This window comes from Arachis duranensis, chromosome 8, assembly GCF_000817695.3.
Source record: "Arachis duranensis cultivar V14167 chromosome 8, aradu.V14167.gnm2.J7QH, whole genome shotgun sequence".
NCBI lineage: Eukaryota > Viridiplantae > Streptophyta > Magnoliopsida > Fabales > Fabaceae > Arachis > Arachis duranensis.
The window spans coordinates 35,833,255-35,855,827 of NC_029779.3; the positions used below are offsets into that span (position 1 = coordinate 35,833,255).

General features: G+C 35.5%; 2 protein-coding genes across 4 annotated transcripts; both read right to left on the bottom strand.

The window, feature by feature from the left end:
* Positions 1–550: 550 nt before the first annotated feature.
* Positions 551–4,338, bottom strand: LOC107462333 (G-type lectin S-receptor-like serine/threonine-protein kinase At4g27290). 2 transcript variants are annotated; one of them, XM_016080907.3, is made up of 7 exons: positions 2,931–4,338; positions 2,280–2,402; positions 2,039–2,199; positions 1,728–1,938; positions 1,402–1,639; positions 1,164–1,311; positions 551–961 (listed from the first exon to the last, which is right to left on the bottom strand). In XM_016080907.3, exons 1-7 carry the CDS (start codon positions 4,243–4,245, stop codon positions 650–652), a joined length of 2,508 nt encoding a protein of 835 aa, XP_015936393.1. In that variant the 5' UTR covers positions 4,246–4,338; the 3' UTR covers positions 551–649. The 2 variants fall into 2 exon arrangements, with proteins under 2 accessions (XP_015936393.1, XP_015936394.1); XM_016080908.3 differs by having other exon boundaries at positions 2,039–2,190; positions 2,931–4,335.
* Positions 4,339–18,979: 14,641 nt separating this feature from the next.
* On the bottom strand, positions 18,980–22,309 carry LOC107462335 (G-type lectin S-receptor-like serine/threonine-protein kinase SD1-1). Of its 2 annotated transcripts, none has more exons than XM_016080912.3 (7): positions 21,651–22,309; positions 21,212–21,352; positions 20,456–20,625; positions 20,146–20,356; positions 19,793–20,030; positions 19,539–19,689; positions 18,980–19,448 (listed from the first exon to the last, which is right to left on the bottom strand). In XM_016080912.3, the coding sequence occupies exons 1-7, from the start codon at positions 22,165–22,167 to the stop codon at positions 19,161–19,163; spliced, it is 1,716 nt and encodes a 571-aa protein (XP_015936398.1). In that variant the 5' UTR covers positions 22,168–22,309; the 3' UTR covers positions 18,980–19,160. The 2 variants fall into 2 exon arrangements, with proteins under 2 accessions (XP_015936398.1, XP_015936396.1); XM_016080910.3 differs by having other exon boundaries at positions 21,212–21,355.
* Positions 22,310–22,573: the final 264 nt, after the last annotated feature.

Sequence of the window (22,573 nt, forward strand, 5' to 3'; positions counted from 1 at the left end):
ATTGTCATTATTGTGGTCAAAAGGAACATGTGAAGAAATTTTGTTGGTAATTAAAAAAAGAGAGAGCCAAGACAAGTAAAGACAAGAGCACAAATAAAGATGGTAATAGCAATGAAGACAAGGTATAACTAACCTTATTGATAATAGGACTAGTTTAAAGTTTTGAATATAATTTGAAATTGAATATTTAGGAGAAAAGAAATAGCAAATTCAAAAGGTAATAACATGCAGAAATAAAAAAGAAAAAGATTAAAAAAAAACTCTAAAATATACTTCATCAAAATGCAGAAATAGAAAAGATGAAGATGGTAGTGGGTGTGACAGAGAGAAGAGTGGAGGAAGAGGTAATTTGGCATGTGTGACTTAGAGGTATAAGAGGGGAGGAGCGTGTGTGAATGAGTGAGAGTGATATTATTTTTTCAGTTTTTAAATTTTTGTATTCGTATAATAATAATAATAATAATAATAATAATAATAATAATAAAAACTAGCGTCACGAATTTTAGAAGAACGAAAAGGTTATCAAAACTTTTTGAAAGAAAGAAAGAAGGAAAGGAAGGAAATTACATAACTCCGAAATTAACTGGTCATAGTTACAGTACAAAGCCATTTAATCTGCTCTCATTTTGCTACACAATATATATACTCCCTAACGAGCTTCTACATTGGAGATACTTAATTCATTGACAGAAGCTAAATTACTCTTATTTGATGAAGAATACTCCTTATTAGAAGAAGAATATTCTCTAACAAATAGAGCTGGTTGTTTTGGCTTAGGCAAACCAATTTCACTACCTAACATCAAAATTACAGATGACATCTCTGGCCTGTCATGTGGATGCTGCTGCAGACACAGGAAACTAATATGAATGCAACGCAATACTTCAGAAGCATTACAAGATTCTTTCAGGTATTCACCAACCAAGTCCAATGGCCTCTCTTGTATCCACAAATTCCATGCCTAAAAAAGAACACATCAAATTATGTGTCATTAATTCACAATGATGGTAAAATACAGAAATTATAACAGTATATTATTGCAGTTAAATTGCTACTAGTCCTATAGTTTAAAAGTTTACAGCCAAGTTCTTCTATTGCATTGTTAATTGAAAGCGATAGTAAACAAAAAAGGAAATAATAACAATAATATATTTTGTACATACATGTCCAATAAGGCTTGTACTTTCTTTTTGATTGTGTTCTCTGTTTTTCCTTCCTGATATTATCTCCAACAGCAAAACACCAAAGCTAAACACGTCTGATTTTATTGAGAAGTTTCCATCTATCGCGTATTCTGGTGCTATGTATCCACTAACAAACAGTATAAGATGACAATTAAATACCATTATTAAAATATTCTAAATTATATAGTGAAAGTTAAGAAATGTTAAATGATCTTACTAAGTTCCAACCACCCGACGTGTAGAATCTGCAGTTTGGTCTCCTCCCAAAATTCTAGCTAATCCAAAGTCTGAGATTTTAGGATTCATCTCATCGTCTAGTAAAACATTACTTGCTTTAAGATCTCTATGAATTATTCTAAGTCTTGAATCTTGATGAAGATAAAGAAGACCTCTTGCAATGCCACAAATTATATGAAATCGTCTTGGCCAATCCAATACTGTTCTTTGCGTTTGATCTAGTAAGATATAAACACGAGTTAATATTGCCACAAATCCAAATAAAGAGGACAATTTTAACATGAATCTGGAATATAGATTTCTTACCAAATATAAAGAAGTCCAAACTTTTATTAGGCATATATTCGTATATAAGTAATTTCTCTTCATTTTGAATGCAATATCCATGAAGTTTTACAAGATTACGATGCTGAAGTTTGGCTATCAAGGCAATTTCATTCTTAAATTCCTTGATCCCTTGTCCGGAACTAACTGAGAGTCTCTTAACTGCAATTCTTTGCCCATTTTCTAATGTTCCCTGCCAGTTATCAATTTCAAATATTGTAAGAGACACAAGAGAATTTCATTTGGTATTCTAAGATTGTTAAACAGAAAAGTGGCTTAATATGTCAAATTACCTTAAACACAGGTCCAAAACCACCTTCTCCAAGCTTATTTTTATCTGAAAAGTTATCAGTGGAAGAAGCTATAACTGATAGGTCATATAATGGAACCTCTGGATCTTCCTCTTGTTCTTCCTTGGACTGATCCTTTAATGCTGCATTAGTCTCTACATGATCTTAATACAAGTTATTAATTAATCTTATTATAATAATTCAAGAAGTTACTTTATGCTCAAGAAAAGCAGAGAACTCTTACCTTTCAGAGTGGCCCTTTTTCGCCTTTTCCATATCAAACAGAATGCTAAGAGAAGGCCACATAAAACGCCAACTGAGACTCCAACACCAACTCCTATCTTGACCTTGCGTCCATTGTTTGACTCTTCAATGGTTTAATGTCAGCAGAGAACACAAACATTTATTCATGAGACAGTGAGAATGCCAGAAACCATGTGGCATAGTTCAAGATTAAACCATGGACCTCAGTTTGTATAAAATCAAACACACCCTAGTCCTAACAGTGAGATAATTTATGTTGGGTACAAAGATCTTTCAAAACGTAAGGTAAATGGACATGAGAATGTGTATTATATATATAACCATAAGAATAAATATAACTGGATCATAAAGTACACATAGCTCAAATGCTATTTCAGCAAAAATACTTTGATTGCAAGATTTGATTAAATAATTTCTTTCGTTGTAACATTAATAAATACCCACAAGTATCTAAGCAGTAGCAGTAATTTGTAAATTTTAAATTGTAACTACTTATCAAGAGTCAAGTCAACCATTTATTAAGAGCACGCAAGCACCTAACCTTCAAAGGAGATAATCAAAGAAGCATTTATATAATAGAAACAGCAAAGATGTTAGTCCATAAAATTAAAAGCTAAAATTAATGGCATACCTAACTCTGAAGCTGGCACTCTAATGTACAAATCTTGGCCTGCATCTGGTAAAATCCTCAAATCATAAAGATCACCAGACCACAAAGCACAGCCACTACCTTCACCTCTAATATCCGAATTTGTATAAGCCACACAAGAACAATTCCCCAAACATTTCGTTCTGCACTCATCAAGATTCATGCTCTCATTCAGGTACCAACAATTCACAGTATCAGGCACTTTCATCTTTTCATACTTCACAAACTTATCGCCTCCGCAATTCAGTGGCTTGTCGCGCAAGCAACCGTCAGATCGGTTCTGTCGATTCCATTCTTCCGGCGACTTGGGCCTAAACCCTCTCAAACAATCACATGCCTGAGCAGGCACCTTTGACAAATCACAGTTCCCATTGGGGCCGCAAACGCCGTATTGCTCGCAAAAATCTCGCGGCAGCGAGTTATAAACCTTCCATTCTTGCGAACCGTAGTCCCAAACCGAGTACTGACGCTTGTAAGAAGTTGCATCCAGCACCATTCTTGTTGGAACAGAGTTGTTAACAAGATGGAACATGAAGTAAACTTCATCCTCATTGGAGACATAGACATAATCGAAAGTTGGTTGGCGAATTCTGGTGGGCATGCTGCTGTAGACCAATCCATTCCACGGTCCACTGTCGAATTGTTTCTTTGATCCTGTTGTTTGTATTGGGTGTGGCCAGGTTGTAACTTCCATCATCCAAGTTAAGTTTCCCAGTGAAGGATCATCCACGGTTTTCCACACGGTCACGCGTCGATCCAGGCCGGTTTTCAAGTTCTTCCCTAGCTTCATCCCTGAAAGAAGCGTGTCAGAAGGGTAATCAAAACTCTGCCATAAATAGTTCTTTTCATTTTTATCATCTTGTTCTCTCAAAACAAGGTTCCCTGAGTCCAGTAGCTGAAGAACCGGATTCGAAGCGCGTCTTGACGGCGGTGTAGACCATATAACAGAGTTGTCCTGGAGGACGACAAGGGTGGTGCTGTTTTGTGTGGTGTTTATCTTCAAAACAGAAGGGATGTTTGTTGTGATTGGTTTCTCTCGGTTGGCGACCCATACCACGGTTTGAACCGGGAGATTGTTGTACCATATGCCGAGGTAGCGGTTTTTAGAGTTGTTAGGAGTGAAGAAACCAAGTTGGAAGGTTGTGTTGATGGAAAGTAAGGTTTGGTTTTCGGTTAGAGACTGGGAGTGAGTTATGGTGTTGTTTGCAGCACTGGTAAAGAGAAGGAGGTAGAAGAAGAAGAAGAAGAAGAAGAAAGTGATGACGGAAATTGGCATATTAAAGAAAGAGTTTGCCATTGTATGTGGCCGCTATGAATGGGTGTTCATATTTTAAGGGATTACCAACCTTCCAACAAGGTTGATCATATTTTAAGACGTATAAGGTCCCAGAAAAGGACCTTACATTTCTCTAAATTGGAATACTATTCCTTCCTCTAGTAATATTAGTCTTCCTGTCAACTTCAAAGTGTTGTTTATATACTAAGTGAAGGAAAAACAATAAATTTTGATAATTTTTTAATATTTTTTATATTTTATACTAAATAATTAATTTTAGTGGTTAATTTTGATATTTTCATAATATAATTGTAGGTGAAAATATAACTGTAGTTAATTTCATGTAAAGTTAGATAAAAATTTAGTCAAATCAGTCAAATTATTTAATAACTCTCAATTATCAACTTTACATAAAGTTAACTATACCGTAATTATATCAAATTTATTTTTTACCAATGTCACCAAAAGTATATATATCACACCATGTTCACACTTGTACTCGTTATTTTGGTTGAGTTAGGTATCTTTTTCACTTTTAAAAACTTTTTTTTGAAATAATATTATATGTATAATTCTTTTTAATTAAATTTAATTAAGTTAATATAATATTAACAAAAATTATTTTTATTATTCTCACACATCCAGCGGCCTAAATTTATTATTTAACTTAATTGAATTTAGTTCATAAAAAAAATTTACATGTGTAGTAATTTCTTTTTTTTCTAATGAATTTACTTAAGAATATAATAATATAAAATTTTTGAAGTTCTTGATATATTTAATTTAATAAAAATGTAAAAAATATCTTTTTAATAATTTTTAGTAAACTATTTTTTTATAATAATTTTAAAATATTTTCTTAAAAGTTAAAACACATATTAACAGGATTTTTTAATTTCTTTTTAACATCTTACCCTAGTTAATACAACACATAAATTCTATGAAAAACAACCCAAATTTCCTTTGCAATTAATACAAAATTTTCCTCAAAACAATACATAATTTTTTTTTAAAATAACAAAAAAATCTACAAAGCCGTAAGATAGAAATTATATACCTACTATGCATATATCTTTGATCGTAATTATCGTATGCAATTCATATAAAAAGTATATATATTTTAATATTTCGTAAATTTGAACACACAACTTTTAATTAGTATGTAAATTTACTACTTGTTTTGGGAGTTACCTGAAATCGGATTGATTGGACTTAAATGTGTGGCTCAAACATGGGAAAGAAGAGGTCTTAGGTTGGTTAGCGTTCGTAGCTGCCTTTCGAGTTGTTTGTTTTGAAGAATGGGGGTGGTACCTGTAAAGACACTCCAATATCTAAGTCAGCAAGGGGTTAAACAAGTTTAGAGTATATTGGAACTTAAGTTTACCTGAGGGTGTCAGTGTATTTATAGGGAAGGAACCAATAACCACCGCTAAAATAGTTCCACTTCTAATGGTGGATAACCGTCCTTTTATCTTAGGGTTGTTGGATCTCTCTTCTAGAAGTGGGTGAGAGATTTAAGGAGGCAGTTATTCACTTGAATAAGTGCTGACTGCTTGCTGGTGTCGACCTCGACTTCTTCGTGGAGGTCGGATAGTTAGTGAAGGCCAACCTTTGAGATTGGGCATCTTGTCTTGATTGGTCCTGGCTTATATTTTGGGCCAGGGTATGAACATTGCCCCTACTCGAGTCCGATCTCTTAGTTACGAGTTTGATTCGAGTATCAGTTGAGCTCGGAGACGCTTAAGTCGATATTTCCTTTCAAGTCGGAAAACCGACGTGATTTTAGTTTTGAAACCGATATGATTTTGAATTTTCAATCGCCGCGTTTAATCAAACGTCGCGTCTGTTTGGCTTTTGCATTTACACGTGGAGGGGGAGAGGGGGCAGTTACATTGGTAACGGCATGTTCTTTTAATGACTGAACCGTCTTAGGATTATGTCCCTAACGTGTTATAAATACCCTTCATCTCTTTCCATTCCTTCTTTTCAAGTGTTTGCCTTCGTACTTTCTTTCCTATTCGAAAGACCTTTGTGCTCTGGTGCTAGCTGTTTCCGTTCCTGAGATTTTTAGTACTTTTGGCGTTTTTCTGTTCTTGCTGTCAGTTTTCTTTTATCCAAGAAAAGTTAGTTTCTCCTTACCTTTACTCTTTATTTGGCTTTCGTGGCGCTTTTGTTGTATGATCAAGGAAGGATTTTTGAGTAGGTCCTTATAGCCCCTCTATTATCTGTGGTAGAAAATTTTAGATTTTTTCTTTTTGCAAAAAAATAGTTTCCTCTGATGTGGTTAACTGTTTGAAAAGAGACTATCTTGTTTGGAAATCTATTTTTGATGGTTTTCTTTTTTTCAAAATTCTTTTTTGCTGTGAATGTCGGTTCTTCCCGTCCTTTTGTTTGAAAAGAATTATTTTTTGGACTGGCTTTTTCCCAAATTCCTGAAGTCCTTTTGAGATGGGTAGATGCTTCTGTCCTCTTTGAAAATTCTATAGTGGATGACCTTTTTATAACTGAACTCCAGAAGCACCATAGGATTTGTAGCCTAGATTCTGATGAACCCAAATATGAACTAGTAGCTCTGGACTCTGAAGACTGAGTTTGTTACGGGAGGATTAACGACTTTGACCCCCACTTCCTTTTCATGTATGATTGCTTCATTACCCATTTGGGGGTTTCCTTTCCTTTTTCTGACTTTGAGATGAAGATTTTATCCCACTGCCGAGTAGCCCCGACCCAACTCCACCCTAATTGCTGGGGTTTTTTAAAAATATACCAACTTGTCAGCCAAGAGCTTGACTTCCCGACTTCTTTAAGAATATTTTTCTACCTTTTCCACTTGACAAAGTCTTTTAGTGCTAAAAATAAGCAACAGTGGGTGTCTTTCCGAGCTATCCAAGCCCGGAAGGTTTTTTCCATTTTTGATGAATCTTTCCATGATTTCAAAAATTTCTTCTTCGAGGTCCAGGTTGTGGAAGGCCATCACCCCTTTTTTCTGAATGAAAATAATGAGCCCCAATTTTCTCTGTATTGGTTAGAGACTTCTTCTGTAGAAAAATATAGCCTGGTTGATTTGAACGAGGTAGAGGCGGCTGTGGTAGAATTTTTTCGAAAGGCTTGTGGATAGGCTCCAAACTTAGACACCAAGAAATTTTTTCTTGGATCTCCGAGCTTTGTCAAGACTGAGCTAGGTAGTCTTTTGCTTTTCTGGTTTTGTACTTAATTTCGGTTTTTTTTCGACTTGCGTCAGTCTGCTTGCTCGTAACCGACTTGTATGCTAATTATCTTTACTTATTTTACCTTGAAGAAAAAATGAAGAAAAATGGGGCGACCTCTTACCAGAAGGTGCAGGAGGCTAAAAGGAATGCTCGCGCCCGGACTGCTGCACAGGAGATCAGGGCATCATCTACTCCCCCTCATCAGAGCTCGGTGCTGGGAACTTCTTTTTCTAGGCCTCCCTTGGTAAATCTTACTCCTACTCCTCTCCTTCCTCCTTCTACTCCTATCCCCCAGTTCATCCCACCTTAGAACCCGAAAAGAAAAAATGCAAGACCGTGGAAGCTAGCGCCTCTAGTGTTGGGGACGCCGGTTTTGATGGACCCAAGTTTACGAGGAAGCACATCCTTTCTTATAGCCAGATTGCTATGGATGATGCTACTATTCGTAATCATCTTCAAATTTTGATCTGAGGGGGAATTAGGACTGCTGGGGTCTGTACCTCCCTTCTTGATATTCTTGACAAGACTCCCTTGAGTTAGTATTTCCTCCCTTCTCACCAACAAGGTGGTCACTAATGGTGAGATAGTATTTTCTCCTTGTCCCGAGACTGATTCTGAGCCGAAGACGGCAGGACAACGTATTATTGAATCCCCTCCCTGTGAGGTAGATATATCGTCTTCTTCTACGACTCCCAAGTTGATTTCAGCTCCTGTTGCCGAAGAGATCCCACGACCCCTCCAGCTTCTGCGGCCGAACCGACCTCTTCTCTTGCCGATGACTCAAACCCTCTTCTTGGTCCCAAGTGATGATATTTTTAAAGGTCCGACTTGTGAGTCTTTTTTGTGAACTCTTTTTATTTGTTTCTATGTTTTTGCTGGTGGTTTCTTGACACTTGGTCTTTTTCTAGGATCTTTAACAACAATTTTTGTTTTATTTGGTCCTTTTTAGATAGAACCATTAACAAAGTAGTTGCTTTATTATTCATGTGGTGACGTTTTGTTTACTATTTAATTGAAACTTTTGTTGAATGGTTTAAGGATTTTCGTATAAAAAACCTTTTTTGTACCTTAGTTTCGTGAAGCTTTGAAAAACTTTTCTAAGATAGTTTGACTGTGGATTCTGAGAAACTTTTTGTTAAGTAATCTCAACTTTGATTAGATTCCTATGGGAATGTTGCCGCCTTTGATCTTTAATGGACTTTTATATCTCTCGCTTTCCATTACTTTATTCGCCTACATTTCAACTTCGTTGTGCTTATTGAACTGTTTTCATAACTTAGGTTATTCTTGCGATGTATTTAGTTTCGATCGGGCTTTCCGACTTATAAGTTGTTAGCTATATTGTTTCCGAGCTGCTTATGATCAACTTTTATAACATCTTTACACTGACTTGTACCTCGTCACTTTATCTAGCCGACCATGTTAGGTCGGTCAACGGATTTTTGCACTTTTTCGAGCTTAAGTCAGTGTGTGTCGTAGAGTAATAATGGAATTTCTAAAGAGAAAGATAAAGAGTTAAAAGAGAGATATTATTACTAATGCACTGTGGCTTTTACAAGGGTGCTTTTGCTACTAAGGGATTGAATTTTCTGCCCTTAGCCCTCGCTTTGATGCCTCGTTAAAACCCCGTCCAGAAAATCCCTTTTTGGGAAGAAATAATGAAGTCGGAAAAAAGAGTACATTAGGGAGCAAGGTTTGCTTTTAGCTATAATATCTCTTCATGTTGCAAGCTGCCACGACCTAGGAAGCTCGGAACCTCCGGGGTCGAACACTCTATAATAGCCCTTTCCGAATACCTCGACAATCTTATATGGTCCCTTCCAGTTTGCAGCGAGTTTTCCTTCTCCCGTCTTGTTCACTCCGATGTCATTTCGGATGAGGACTAAGTCGTTGGAGGCGAAGCTTCTTCAAATGACCTTTTGGTTGTACCTTGTTGCCATCCTTTGCTTTAACACTGCTTCTCTTATCTAAGCTTGTTCTCGGACTTCTGAGAGCAATTCGAGTTCATCTTTGTGTGCTTGGATGTTTCCAACCTCATTGTAAAATCTCACCCTTGGGCTTTTCTCATTTACCTCTATGGGGATCATGTCTTCAATGCCATAAGCAAGTCGGAAAGGTGTTTCACCAGTAGTTGAATAAGGTGTGGTTCGGTAGTCCCATAGCACCTGAGGAAGCTCTTCAGCCGAAGCTCTCTTTCCTTCTTGAAGCCTTTTCTTTAACCCTGCCAATATAACTTTATTGGCGGCCTCTGCTTGTCCATTCGCTTGGGGATGCTCGACCAAGGTGAATTAATGCTTGATTTTCATGCTAGCCACCAAACTTCTGAATGTAGAGTCAGTAAATTGTGTATCATTATCAGTTGTGATGGAGTATGGGACTCCAAATCGAGTGATAATGTTTTTATACAGAAATTTCTGACTTTTCTATGCTGTAATAGTAGCTAATGGCTCTGCTTCTATCTACTTAGTGAAGTAGTCTACTCCCACAATGAGAAACTTTACTTGTTATGGCGCTTGAGGAAAAGGTCCAAGTAGGTCCAGTCCCCACTTTGCAAAGGGCCATGGAGAATTTACACTATTGAGCTCTTCTAGGGGAACAACGTGAAAATTTGCATGCATCTGACAAGGTTGATACTTTTTCACAAAGTCGGTGGCATCTTTTTATAGGGTTGACCAGAAGAACCCAGCTCGGATTACTTTCCTGGCTAGGGATCTGGTTCCGAGATGGTTTCTACATATGCCTTTGTGTATTTTTTCCAGGACTTCTGCCGTCTTAGAGGTTGAGACGCACTTCAACAATGGTGCAGATATCTTTCTTCTATAAAGGACATTTTGCACCAAGGTATAATTCTGTGCTTCCCTTCTAAGTTTTTGAGCCTCCTTTTGTTCTTCGAAAAGGATGTCGAATTTTAAGTATTCAATCAGAGGTGTCATCCATCCGAGTTCTAGGCCGGAGATTGGTAAGATGTCCAGCCTGTTATCTGCCTTTGTGACCGAGAGCTCTTGGAGAGTTTCTTGTATCAGACTTCTATTGTTTCCTCCCGGCTTGGTACTTGCCAGTTTGGAAAGGGCATCGGCTCTGCTGTTGAGCTCCCTTGTTATGTGTATTACTTTAGTTTCGAGGAACTACGTAAGAAGCTCGAGCATTCTTTCCAAGTACCTTTTTCATGTTGGGATCTTTTTCCTGGTACTCTCCATTAATCTGGGAAATCATGACTTGAGATTCACTGAAGGCTACTACTTTGGTTGCTCCGACTTCTTTGGCTAACTTTAGCCCAGCAATCAGGACTTCATATTCTGCCTGATTATTGGAGGCCGAAAATTCAAATTTTAAGGAGACCTCTATTTGAGTTCCTTCTTGATTAACCAGTATTATGCCTGCACCACTTCCAACTTTGTTGGAGGAGCCATTCACGTGTAATTCCCAGGTTGTGGAAGCCTCCTCTTGATCTCCTGCGTATTCGGCCATAAAGTCGGTGAGGCATTGGCTTTGACAGCTGTCTGAGTTTCGTATTTCAAGTCAAACTCAGATAACTCTATGGTCCATTGAACCATTCTGCCCGCAATATGTATTTTCTGGAGGATTTACTTCATGGGCTGGTTCATTCGAACTCTTATAGTATGAGTTTGAAAATAAGGCTGAAGCCTTCTAGATGCTATGACTAAGGCATATGCGAACTTCTCGAGTTTTTAGTACTTTAGCTCAGGGCCTTGCAGCACCTTACTTGTGAAGTAGACAGAATATTGTCCGACCTCATTTTTCCGTATTAATGCTGACGCCACGGTCTTTTCAGCGACAGCTATATACAACACGAGTTCTTCCCTTGTTATTGGCCGGATAAGAATTGGAGGTTGGCTTAAAAACCTTTTGAACTCCTGAAAGACTTCTTCACATTCAGAAGTCCATTCAAACTGACATCATTTTCTCAGTAGGGCTAAAAGTGGTAAGGATCTTAATACTGATCTTGCCAAAAACCTGGATAGAGCTGCAAGTCGGTCGTTTAGCTGCTGAACTTCCTTTAAACACGTCAGGCTTTTCATTTCTAGGACCGCTCTAGACTTATCGGGGTTAGCTTCGATCCCCCTTTGTATCAGCATAAATCCGAGAAATTTTCCAGCCTCCACTGCAAAGGTGCAATTATCGGGATTTAATCTCATCCTATGCATTCTTATGGTGTTGAAGACTTGCGTGAGGTCACTCAGGAGGCAGGTGTCATCCTTGGTCTTCACCAACATGTCATCCATGTATACCTCTATTAGTTCTCCCAAGTGAAGTGCAAACACCTTATTCATCAGTCTTTGATATGTGGCCCTAGCATTTTTTAGTCCAAATGGTAGCAATAGTTTACTCTGGGCGTGATGAACGATATTTTCTCTTGGTCCGGCTTGTACATTTGGATTTGATTATATCCCGAGTAGGCATCCATGAATGACAAATATTGATATCCCGAGCTAGAGTATACTAAGGTATCAGTATTGGATAGAGGATATGAGTCTTTGGGACATGCCTTGTTGAGATCGGTGTAGTCAACACACATCCTCCGTTCTATTTTTTGACCAATACCACATTTGCCAGCCAGGCCGGATACTTGACTTCTCTAATAAAGCCTGCCTCTAACAGGGCTTGCACTTGCTCTTCGACCAATTGAGCTCGTTCAGGTCCTAGCTTCCGTCTTCTTTGCTGAATAGGTCGGGATTATAGATGAACAGTAAATCTATGTGACATAAGTTCAGGATCTATTCCGGACATGTCGGAAGCTTTCCAAGCGAAGAGATCAGAATTCTCTTGCAGGATTTGTACCAATTTTTGCTTTAGGTCTTCTGCAAGATTGGCTCCTATGTTCGTGTTCTTCCCTATCTCTTACCTGATCTGTACCTCTTCGGCCTTTCCTTCGGGTAGTTGCCGTAGTTCTTCTTTAACTCGGACTCCTCCGAATTTAATGGTATTGACTTCTTTGCCTTTACGTCTTATGTTCATGCATTGTAACACTTTCTCGTCAATTTCTGGTCTCCTCTGATGGTAGCAATCCCTTCCAGTGTTGGGAATTTTATGCAAAGATGGGGGGTAGAAACAACTGCTCCAAGCTGATTTAGGGTTGTTCTGCCTATCAGAACATTGTAGGCAGAGGATACATCGACGACAATGAAGTCGATGCTTAGAGTCTTGGATTTCATCCCCTTTCCAAAAGTTGTATGTAGGGGCATGAAACCCAGTGGCTTGATGCGAGTGTCCCCTAGTCTGAAGTGAGTGTCAGGGTAGGCCTTTAGCTCTTTCTCGTCCAATCCCAACTTGTCAAATACTGGTTTGAATAAGATGTCAGCTGAGCTCCCTTGATCTATCAGCATTCTATGCAGATGAGCATTGACGAGAATCATAGTCATTACTACCGGGTCGTCGTGCCCGGGCACAATACCTTGCCCGTCCTCCTTGGTAAAAGAAAAAGTTGGGAGGTCGGGCCCTTCATTCCCGACTTGGTAGACTTCCTTCAAATGCCTTTTTTGAGATGATTTGGTCAACCTTCCTCCTGCAAATCCTCCTGATATCATATGGATATGTCGTTCTGGGGTTTGTGGAGGCGGACTCCTTCGTCCATGACCTTCATCATCTATTTTTCTTTTTCCATGATTGTCTTTCCTTTCCATGAGATATCTGTCTAATCGACCTTCCCTTGCCAGCTTTTCTATCACATTTTTTAGGTCGTAGCAATCATTAGTGGAGTGTCCATACAACTTGTGATATTCACAGTATTCATTACGATTTCCCCATTTTTTGTTCTTAATAGGTCATGGGGGAGGAAGCTTTTCAGTATGACAAATTTTCCTGTAGACGTCGACTAGGGCAACTCGTAAGGGAGTGTAGGAGTGGTATCTTCTGGGCCTCTCAGACCCAACTTCTTCCTTTTTTTGGGCTCACTCTTCTTTTCTTTTAATTGGTGAGGGTGTCCCAGCCGCCGGCTTGGTTTTCGTAATCTGGCATTCTCTTCCATGTTGATGTACTTCTCAGCTCGCTCTTGTACATCACTCAAGGAAGTCGGGTGTCTCTTTGAGATGGACTAGGAGAAGGGTCCTTCTCGAAGTCCATTAATGAGACCCATTATCACTGCTTCAATAGGCAAGTCTTGAATTTCCAAGCACGCCTTGTTGAATCTTTCCATGTAGTCTCTCAGGGGGGTTCTCCGACCTCCTGTTTCACTCCTAGTAGGCTAGCTGCATGCTTGACTTTGTCCTTCTGGATTGAGAAGCGTGTGAGGAACTTGCATGAGTGGTCGTCAAAGTTGGTGACCGACTTGGGGGGAAGGCTACCGAACCACTTCATGGCCTCCTTTGTCAAGGTCGTCGGAAATGCCTTGCAGCAAGTAGCGTCCGATGTGTTGGCTAAGTACATCCGACTTTTGAAGTTATTAAGGTGATGCTTAGGGTCAGTCGTCCCATCATATAGATCCATGTCAGGGCTTTTAAAGTTTCTAGAAACTTTAGCCCTCATGATGTCTTCAATGAATGAGTCTTCTTCTCCCAATGGGGTGTCCTCTCGATCTCTGCGGGAATCCTTATTTCGGTGGTTGGATTCCAACCTTGAGAGCTTTTCTTCAAGCTCTCTTCGTCACTCGATCTCTCTCCTTAGGCTTTGCTCCGCCTCACGCTGACGTTCTAGCTCATGTTCTAGTTGCTCGAGTCGACCTTGGTGGCCATGTAATAGTCCCATTAGGTCAGTAGAGTGAGGTTGCCCAGCTTTTCCTGGATGATGAACTTCAGAGGAGATTTTTTTCGACCCCTGGGTATTCGAGGGGCCTTCACCGTGTAGTCCTTCTGCTCCTTGTAGAGATATTATTGCTCGATCGTTGTTGACCGCGTCCTGATGCTCTTGTTCGGACTCAAATGTAATGTGTCCATCTTCATGCTGGTTGTTCGCCATTATGCGATGATCTCTGGGTCCCCGACAACGATGCCAATGTTTCAGAAGTAACCTAAAACCAGACTGATTGGGCTTCAATGTGTGGCCCAAACGTTGGAAAGAATGGGTTTTAGGTTGGTTAGCGTCCGTAGCTGCCTTCCGAGTTGTTTTTTTGAAGAATGGGGTGTAGTACCTGCAAAAACAATCTGATGCCTAAGTCAGCAAGGGGTTAAGCAGGTTTAGAGTGTATTGGAACTTAAGTTTATCTGAGTGTGTCAGTGTATTTATAGGGAAGGAACCAATAACCACTGCTGAAGTAGTTCCACTTCTGATGGTGGATAACCGTCCCTTTATTTTAGGGTTGTTGGGATCTCTTTTCTAGAAGTGGGTGAGAGATTTAAGGAGGCAGTTATTTCACTTAGATAAGTGCTGACTGCTTACTGGTGTCGATTCCGACTTCTTAGTAGAGATCGGATAGTCAGTAAAGGCTAACCTTTGGAATTGGGCCTCTTGTCTTGATTGGACCTGGCTTATATTTTGGATCAGGATATGAACACTACTTATATTTTTTGTGTGCAGCTGAGGTCTATCTCAACTGGTTAAATCTTATGCCTCTTAATATGCTGCATCCAGGTTCAAACCTTAATGAGTGTATCAAGTGTTGAATATGAACCCTTAAGTGTTGTGTGAGTGAGTATGTAGTGTGGATATATTGTAATATCTAAAATTGGATGAATCCTTAAGTGTTGTGTGGGTAAATGTGTAGTGTGGATATGTTGTAATACCTAAAATTGGGGGTTGTCCAATCCACTTGACCTAAAAAAAAGAACACTACTTATTTTTTATTGGCTTCACATTTATTATTAATATAATTATAGATAGATTAATACACATTTATTTTTATAATACGCATTACCTACTATAGATAATTCATGTTATGACTTTAGGGTGATGGCATTGGCATGAAAGAAGAAGAGGAGAAGCAGGACAAATGGAAGAGTAAGAAGATGACGCAAGAGAGACGAATAAAATTTGAAAATTGCTAAGAGAATAAGTTTGATTAAATTCAAAAGGAGATTAATGAGCTTCTTTTGTTGATAATAGGAAGAAAATATTTGATACCAGCAATTAGTTTATCGAAAGTAATTTTTTGGTAATGTTAGAGAAATAAAAAAAATATGCTAAATATAAAAAAAATGACACAAAAGAGACGAATAAAATTTGAAAATTGCTAAGAGAATAAGTTTGATTAAATTTAAAAGAAGATTAATGAGCTTCTTTCGTTGATAATAGAAAGAAAATATTTGATACCAACAGTTAGCTTGTCGAAAATAATTTTTTGATAATGTTAGAGAGACAAAAAATAAAATAGAATATATCTTATTTAATATTTATTAATTATTACAATAATTAATAAAAATTAAATAAGACAAATTATGGTTATTTTTTATTAATTTTTTAATTACTTAATATTTTCAATAATTTTTAAACGAACTTTATCTAAAAAATTAGATATTCTAATTCTGAAAAAGTTTGAGCTAATGTTTACTATTACAAAAAAGAGAAAACTACTAAAATTGCTCCCAATTTTTAAATACGCTAACAAAAATATTTTTTTATTTTTATTAACAATAAAAAATATTTTTAAAATATAATAAAAATATCTAAAATTAAATATAAATTCTCAAAAATTAATTTAAAAATTGAATTTTAATACATTTTGTACAAATATAATTAAAATAATGAGATATTTTTATTTTTAAAATTTAGTAATTTTATACTAAGTATTTTTTTGTAATTTATTTTTGTTGAAGACAAAAAAAAATGAAAAAAAATCTAGAAATCAAATTTTATTTATTTATCAAATACAAAAATTGCTTGACATATAAAAAATATTTTTTAGTTATTTTTGTCATATTTTATAATATTTTGAGGTTATTTATGTTGTTAGCAAAAGTACTAGTAGGTATAGGAGATGGTTTTGGTGGTTTACCCCATTTGAAATTATGAAAAATTATTTAATTAAAAATATACTTTAGGGCATTGCTTACAAATATGAAAATAAAAAATTAAGCCATTCAATATACTCAATGTATAAAAAAAATTTAAAAGAGTTATTAGCTTTATTAAAATATTCTAATTATAATAATTTTAATTAATGTTATAACAAAACCCTGATTTAACTATTATATATTATTTATTACATTTAAACGAGATTTTCTAGTATCCAAATTTACATTCTTCCAAATAATGGCCATTTATTTGCCACTGTCTAATTAGAATAATCGTTTTAATTTTTTAATAAAAATAGGGATTAGGGAGTGGATATCTGGGAAACTGTAGTATCCGAGGGAGGGAGTAATTCATTAAACAATTAATAAGAGCATTAATAAAGCTTCCGCTATATATCTTTTCACCTAACATATATTTCTAAGTTATTGCAATTTTTTTTCTTGGCCAGTTGGCTGTGTAGGCTAATGTTTCAACAATAATTGATGTATAAAGTGCCAAAATGCAAAATGCGACGACGGGGGTCAATGCCTAACCAATATAATAATAACTAATAACAATATTCATTAATGTGCGATCGAGTTAACGCCCACTCTCGCAAGGAAACGAGTATGACGTTGATAGTCTTGACTCTTGACAAATGAAAACGATGATCAGTTGATCACAATACAAATGATTTTATATTATATTGAATTTTGAAGGTTATCTAATCCTGGAGACCCTTTCAAAATTGTACGATAGATATTTCTAGGCGAATTTAATGCAACATTTCGTTTAATTGTATTTTTGGAACCTTCTTTTGTGGTGGGACAACAACATCGAGGAACTTTATTTGGAGTAGTTATGACTTATGATTTATGAATTATGACTTATGACACACCGTGCAAACTTATAATGGATAAGAACCATATTTTATTATTTTTTTTAATATTTAAATTGATCTCTTATATTTGGATGTAAATTTATTTTAGTTTTTAAGATTTAAAGTGAATTATTTAAATAAAAAAATTTTATTTAGTTTTAATATAGTTTTATCGTGAAGTCAAAGTTAAATAATTAACAAAATGTCCTAAATAACAACAATATAAGAATAAAGTCGATAATTTAGAGAATACGTATAAGTTCTATAAGCACAAAATTAACTGTGGATGTATTAATACATTTATTTATTATTTTTCTTATAATTTAAATGAAATATTTTCTATAGAACTAAGGAGAATGATAAATAAATATATTGATGCATCCACGGTTGATTTTGAGCTTATACTTGTTCTCCAAATTATCGACCTTATTCTTGTATTGCTGTCATGTAAAATATTTCGTTAATTATTTGATTTTGATCTCACGGAAAGACTACATTAAAGTTAAATAATTTTTTTTTAAATTTAAATTGGACACTTTAAACTTTGAATACAAAAATAGAATAACGTCCAAATATAAGAGATCAATTTAGTATTTTACCCATATTTTTTATTCTAAAATTTAACTTATTTCAGATTGTTAATATTCTAAAATATTAAATAAAGTGATAAATGTGTATATCTTTAATAATCAAAGTGTCTAAAATTACCTAGAAACGAAGAAAATTATTGCAAAGGAAAATTTCTCGAAACATGTTTAGTCTTTTCTCTAAATGAAGGTACACGTTGTGCTTGAGGACTCTAGTGAGAGGGGGAAAAAATGGTAAAGAAAGAAAAAGACAAAGGGGTCATGGAGAGGACACCCAACATTTTCTTCAGTTTTTAGAACCTTCTTTGTGTTGGGAGAACAACAAGAACTTTATTTTGGGTAGTTATGAATTATGATATGGTGAGCAATTCGTTGGCTTGAATACTATATTTCGTAGATAAGTTATTTATTTCCAATAAAAACTAAAAAGTAAGGCCAACAAAAATATTGCCATATTGACACAATTATTAATTCTTAAGAATACTAAATATTTTTTATAATAGTTAAATAGCTGTTAAAAATATCCTTAAAATTCTTTTGACAATTAGTAACCATAAAAAGTATTATATTAAAATATTTATTTTTAGCTGCCATTTAAATTACCCATTTTTTAATCGTTTAAGTATATATTGTCATATTAATAAAAAGTTTTTCAGTTAATTATATAATATAAAATCTAAAGAGATCAAAGATATGATTCATTTATAACATACATAAATTTAGTTATAATTTGTTTATATATATATATATTCATTGGATTATTAATGTTGCACCAAATTTTAAACCGACAAATACATTAATATTTGTTCAAATATAACATTTTTAACATATTGCTTTATCTAAATTTATAATTCATAATAAATATAAAATGGAGATAATAATATATAATCCTCATCATAAAGACCACATTGACTTGTGGAAGCCAATGGAAAGTGACGCAGGTAGCATAAAAGTATATGTATATTTTAAAACGTTCTAGATAAGTTCAATTTTTGCTAATTAATAACTGAGACATTTTGTTGGTGAATTCACATTAAGAATCCCTTTAGCCAAAAGTTTATCTGTATTTTAAAAGACTATAGGTTCACATTTTCGCTAACTACCATATGAGACTTTATTAGTAAATTCACACATAAGAAACCCTCTAACCTTTACATAAAAAATAGAAAAGTTTGGTAATAATATCTAGAAGAACATTGAGAAATCTGACTTTATACTATCTGTATCTGATTACAACTATACAAAACTTTATGATACACATAAATAATGCAACTATAATCAGAAATCTGACTATACTATCTATATCTGATGACAACTTCATAAATAATGCGACTATAATGGCTTAAAAAAAAAAAAAAATCTTATATGTGATTTTGGTCATCGAGCTTCCATCTCTGTAATGCTCAAGTCATTTTTACCAGTGGAGGAGCTTGAAGCATCAAAAGGTTCAACAATGAAAAATGTAGGAATTTCAGGTAGAGGCAAATCAAAATCACTTCCCAACATTAGAACCACAGAAGACATGGTTGGCCTATCATGGGGATATTGTTGTGCACAAAGGAGACCAATGTGGATACAACGTTCTACTTCACTCAAATTCCATGAATCTTTGAGGCTTTCATCTACAAGCTCTAATGACCTTCCTTGCTTCCATAAATCCCATGCCTATTATTACACACATTATAAACCATGTTAATACAGAATCCACCAAATTATTTAATTAGAATTTAGAATTTAAAACTTTGTTACACTTACATGCCCATATAGGCTATCGTTGTTGTTTGAATAATAAAACTTTCTATTTCTCTTTCCGGATACGATTTCAAGTATTAAAACTCCGAAGCTAAAGACATCAGATTTGACTGAAAATTGTCCATTAACAGCATATTCTGGAGCCATATATCCGCTATAGAGAGACATAACAAACACATAGATTGATTAGTATCAAATTCTAATTTTTTAATATTGAGAGAAAGAAAAACAGGAGATCAAAGATGAATACAACTTACAAAGTTCCGACAACTCTGTTTGTATTTGCATTACTCTGATCCCCTCCAAAACTTCTAGCTAAACCAAAGTCTGATATCTTGGGGTCCAACTTATTATCTAACAAAACATTACTTGCTTTAAGATCTCTATGTATAATTCTCAACCTTGAATCTTGATGAAGATAGAGCAAGCCTCTAGCAATCCCACGAATGATATTAAAGCGCTTAGGCCAATCCAAAACATTCCCTTGTGTTTGATCTGGTTACAATGCAGTCATATTGTAATCACTATTAATATATTGTCATAAAGGGATTTGCTACTATGTTAACAAGAGATTTATACTAATATGTAGAGTAGTCTAATGGATACTTACCAAAAATAAAATAGTCCAAACTTCTGTTAGGCATGTATTCGTAAATGAGTAGTTTCTCCTTTTCTTGGATGCAACATCCGAAAAGCTTTACAAGATTTCGGTGTTGAAGTTTAGCTATTAGTTTTACTTCTGTTTTGAACTCATGTAGGCCTTGACCAGAACTACTCGAAAGCCTCTTCACAGCAATTTGTCGCCCATCATCTAGTATACCCTAAAGAACAATATCACATAAAAAGTAAAGTTCTTCAGATATAGTTGTGTTGTTGTTTCTTACTTTCTTGAATACTAATTTAGCATATTAGAACTTTACCTTGTATACGGGGCCAAAACCGCCTTCTCCAAGCTTATTGTTGGGGGAGAAATTATCAGTGGCCACAGCTATTCTTTTCAGATCAAATAATGGAAGCCCCAGATCTTCCTTTTGTTCATTGGTATGAGTTTGATAACTAACCATCTCATTTATCCTTACATGTCCCAATGCTATTTATTGAGGAAATGAAAGAGGGAAATTAGCCATATACCACATAGTATCTGGTGATAATTATAGTTTTTGGAGCTTCACTAAAGAATGTGAAGGAGAAACTGTGAATTACATTGGTAAAAGGAGAAATGTTAGATGACTATTATGATTGTATGCCATTATAAGCTTTTCCCAACTGTCATGAAGAAAACTAAACAAGCTAAGTAATCTATGTGCTAAATTAACACAAACCATATAAATAACAAAGAAATGAATTATGAAAGAGTTACGAATTCTTGATCACCTTCTTGCCGAGTTACATAAAATTTAACATAATATTACTGAGAAATTTAGTTATTTTCATTTTGTAAAAGATAAAAGCTACATTATTCACATTTCTCCTTGTGACTTGAAATTTTTCTTGAATTGACCATGCCACTAACTTTTCTCTTCTAAGAAAAGTGGGAAAAAAAAACAGGGCAATAAAGTCAAGCAAGTAGCACATATTGTAAACAAACATCATCATCGTCATCATCATCATTCATCAGCCACCAATAACTAATTCAGAAGGAAACTAAATACTATTCTGATCAGTAAGGGATGTACCTTTTGACTGTGTTCTCTTCCTGAGAAAGCAACAAGAAGCCAGAATCATCCCTGAAATCACAATTATCGTGCTCCCAACAACTATTCCTACCACCAATCCCTCATTTTTACCTTGATTTCCCCCTCCACCACCCTTTTTCCCTGCTTCATCATCACCAAACAAATAAAAACAAACTCTAATTACTAATTAACACCAAATTACAATTTAGCAGAAACTGACGTGCAATTATTTTCATATAAAATTAATCGTTTAGAACCATTAAATGACAATTTAATCAAAACTAACAAATCAAATAATCTCATGATTCTCAGCTAACTATCAACTTTACACGAAGATAACTGCAGGGTCTTCACCACTACTACTTAGTATTCAATAACACTAGCATAACTAGAAAATAATTCAACACATGCTTAACCCCAAGTGAAGAAAAAATCATACCTTTATCCGAAGCTGGTGTTCTAATATAGATACCTTGACCTCCTTCCTTAACGAACCTAACATCAAACAAATCACCACTCCACAATTTGCAACCACTCCCAATTATAGTATAAGCCATGCAAGAACAATCACTAGAGCACTTTCCCTTGCAATCTTCACCTCCCAAGCTTTGTTGGTTCAACAAAGAAGAAGTTCCATTTGGTTCATGAAGCACAGAGTATCCAACAAACACATCAGTGCTGCAATTCCATGCTTTGTTCTTAACACATCCCATTTTGAAGTCTGAGGAATCATAGGAAGTTGGGTCCTTTGGTGTGAAACCATCTAAACACACGCATAGTTTTGGGTTTGTAAGATCACAGTTCCCATTTGCTCCACAAAATCTGTAATAGTCACACATGGTGTCATTTTTCAACCCAGAGGAAGAATCTGCTGAGACACTGGTGTAGGTGAAAGGAAGAAGAACAAGAAGAAGGAGATGAAAATTGAATAGGATCAAAGAAAGAAGCACTTCCATCGAGTGCTTCCTATATTTTTTCAACGCTTTGAGGTGTGGCTGTTCACAATTTTACAGAGAGAAATGATTATTAACTATGATATTTTTTTTCATTTTTTCTTTCCCCTAAAGATGAGCACTGAAGAAATTGATGTTGTTTGTATGCTAGTTGCTAGCAAAGCCTAGATTAGATTTTAGATGTGATATTTAAGAAACTGATGTTATCATCTTTGCATTAAAAATAAATAAATAATAAAAATAAAAATCCAATCAATAGGACGGAACCGTCAATATCCAATATGACAATTGACAGTTGACTTCTGGCACTGGCTTGCCAAATATTTTGGTTCGTTATATTATATTATGTATGGTTTCAACCTAGCAACATTATACTAAATTATTATTCCAAAAATATTATTTATATATT

Bases quoted from the DNA above. Each gene is read 5' to 3' on its own strand.
- LOC107462333 (XM_016080907.3), bottom strand. From the start codon at position 4,245: ATGGCAAACTCTTTCTTTAATATGCCAATTTCCGTCATCACTTTCTTC. The intron at 2,200-2,279 runs GTAAGAGTTCTC...ACTTGTATTAAG, and splicing joins AAAAAGGGCCACTCTGAAAG to ATCATGTAGAGACTAATGCA. The intron at 962-1,163 runs GTATGTACAAAA...GTTCTTTTTTAG, and splicing joins GTACAAGCCTTATTGGACAT to GCATGGAATTTGTGGATACA.
- LOC107462335 (XM_016080910.3), bottom strand. From the start codon at position 22,167: ATGGAAGTGCTTCTTTCTTTGATCCTATTCAATTTTCATCTCCTTCTT. The intron at 21,356-21,650 runs GTATGATTTTTT...GTGATGATGAAG, and splicing joins AACACCAGCTTCGGATAAAG to CAGGGAAAAAGGGTGGTGGA. The intron at 20,357-20,455 runs GTAAAGTTCTAA...ATTGTTCTTTAG, and splicing joins GTTTTGGCCCCGTATACAAG to GGTATACTAGATGATGGGCG.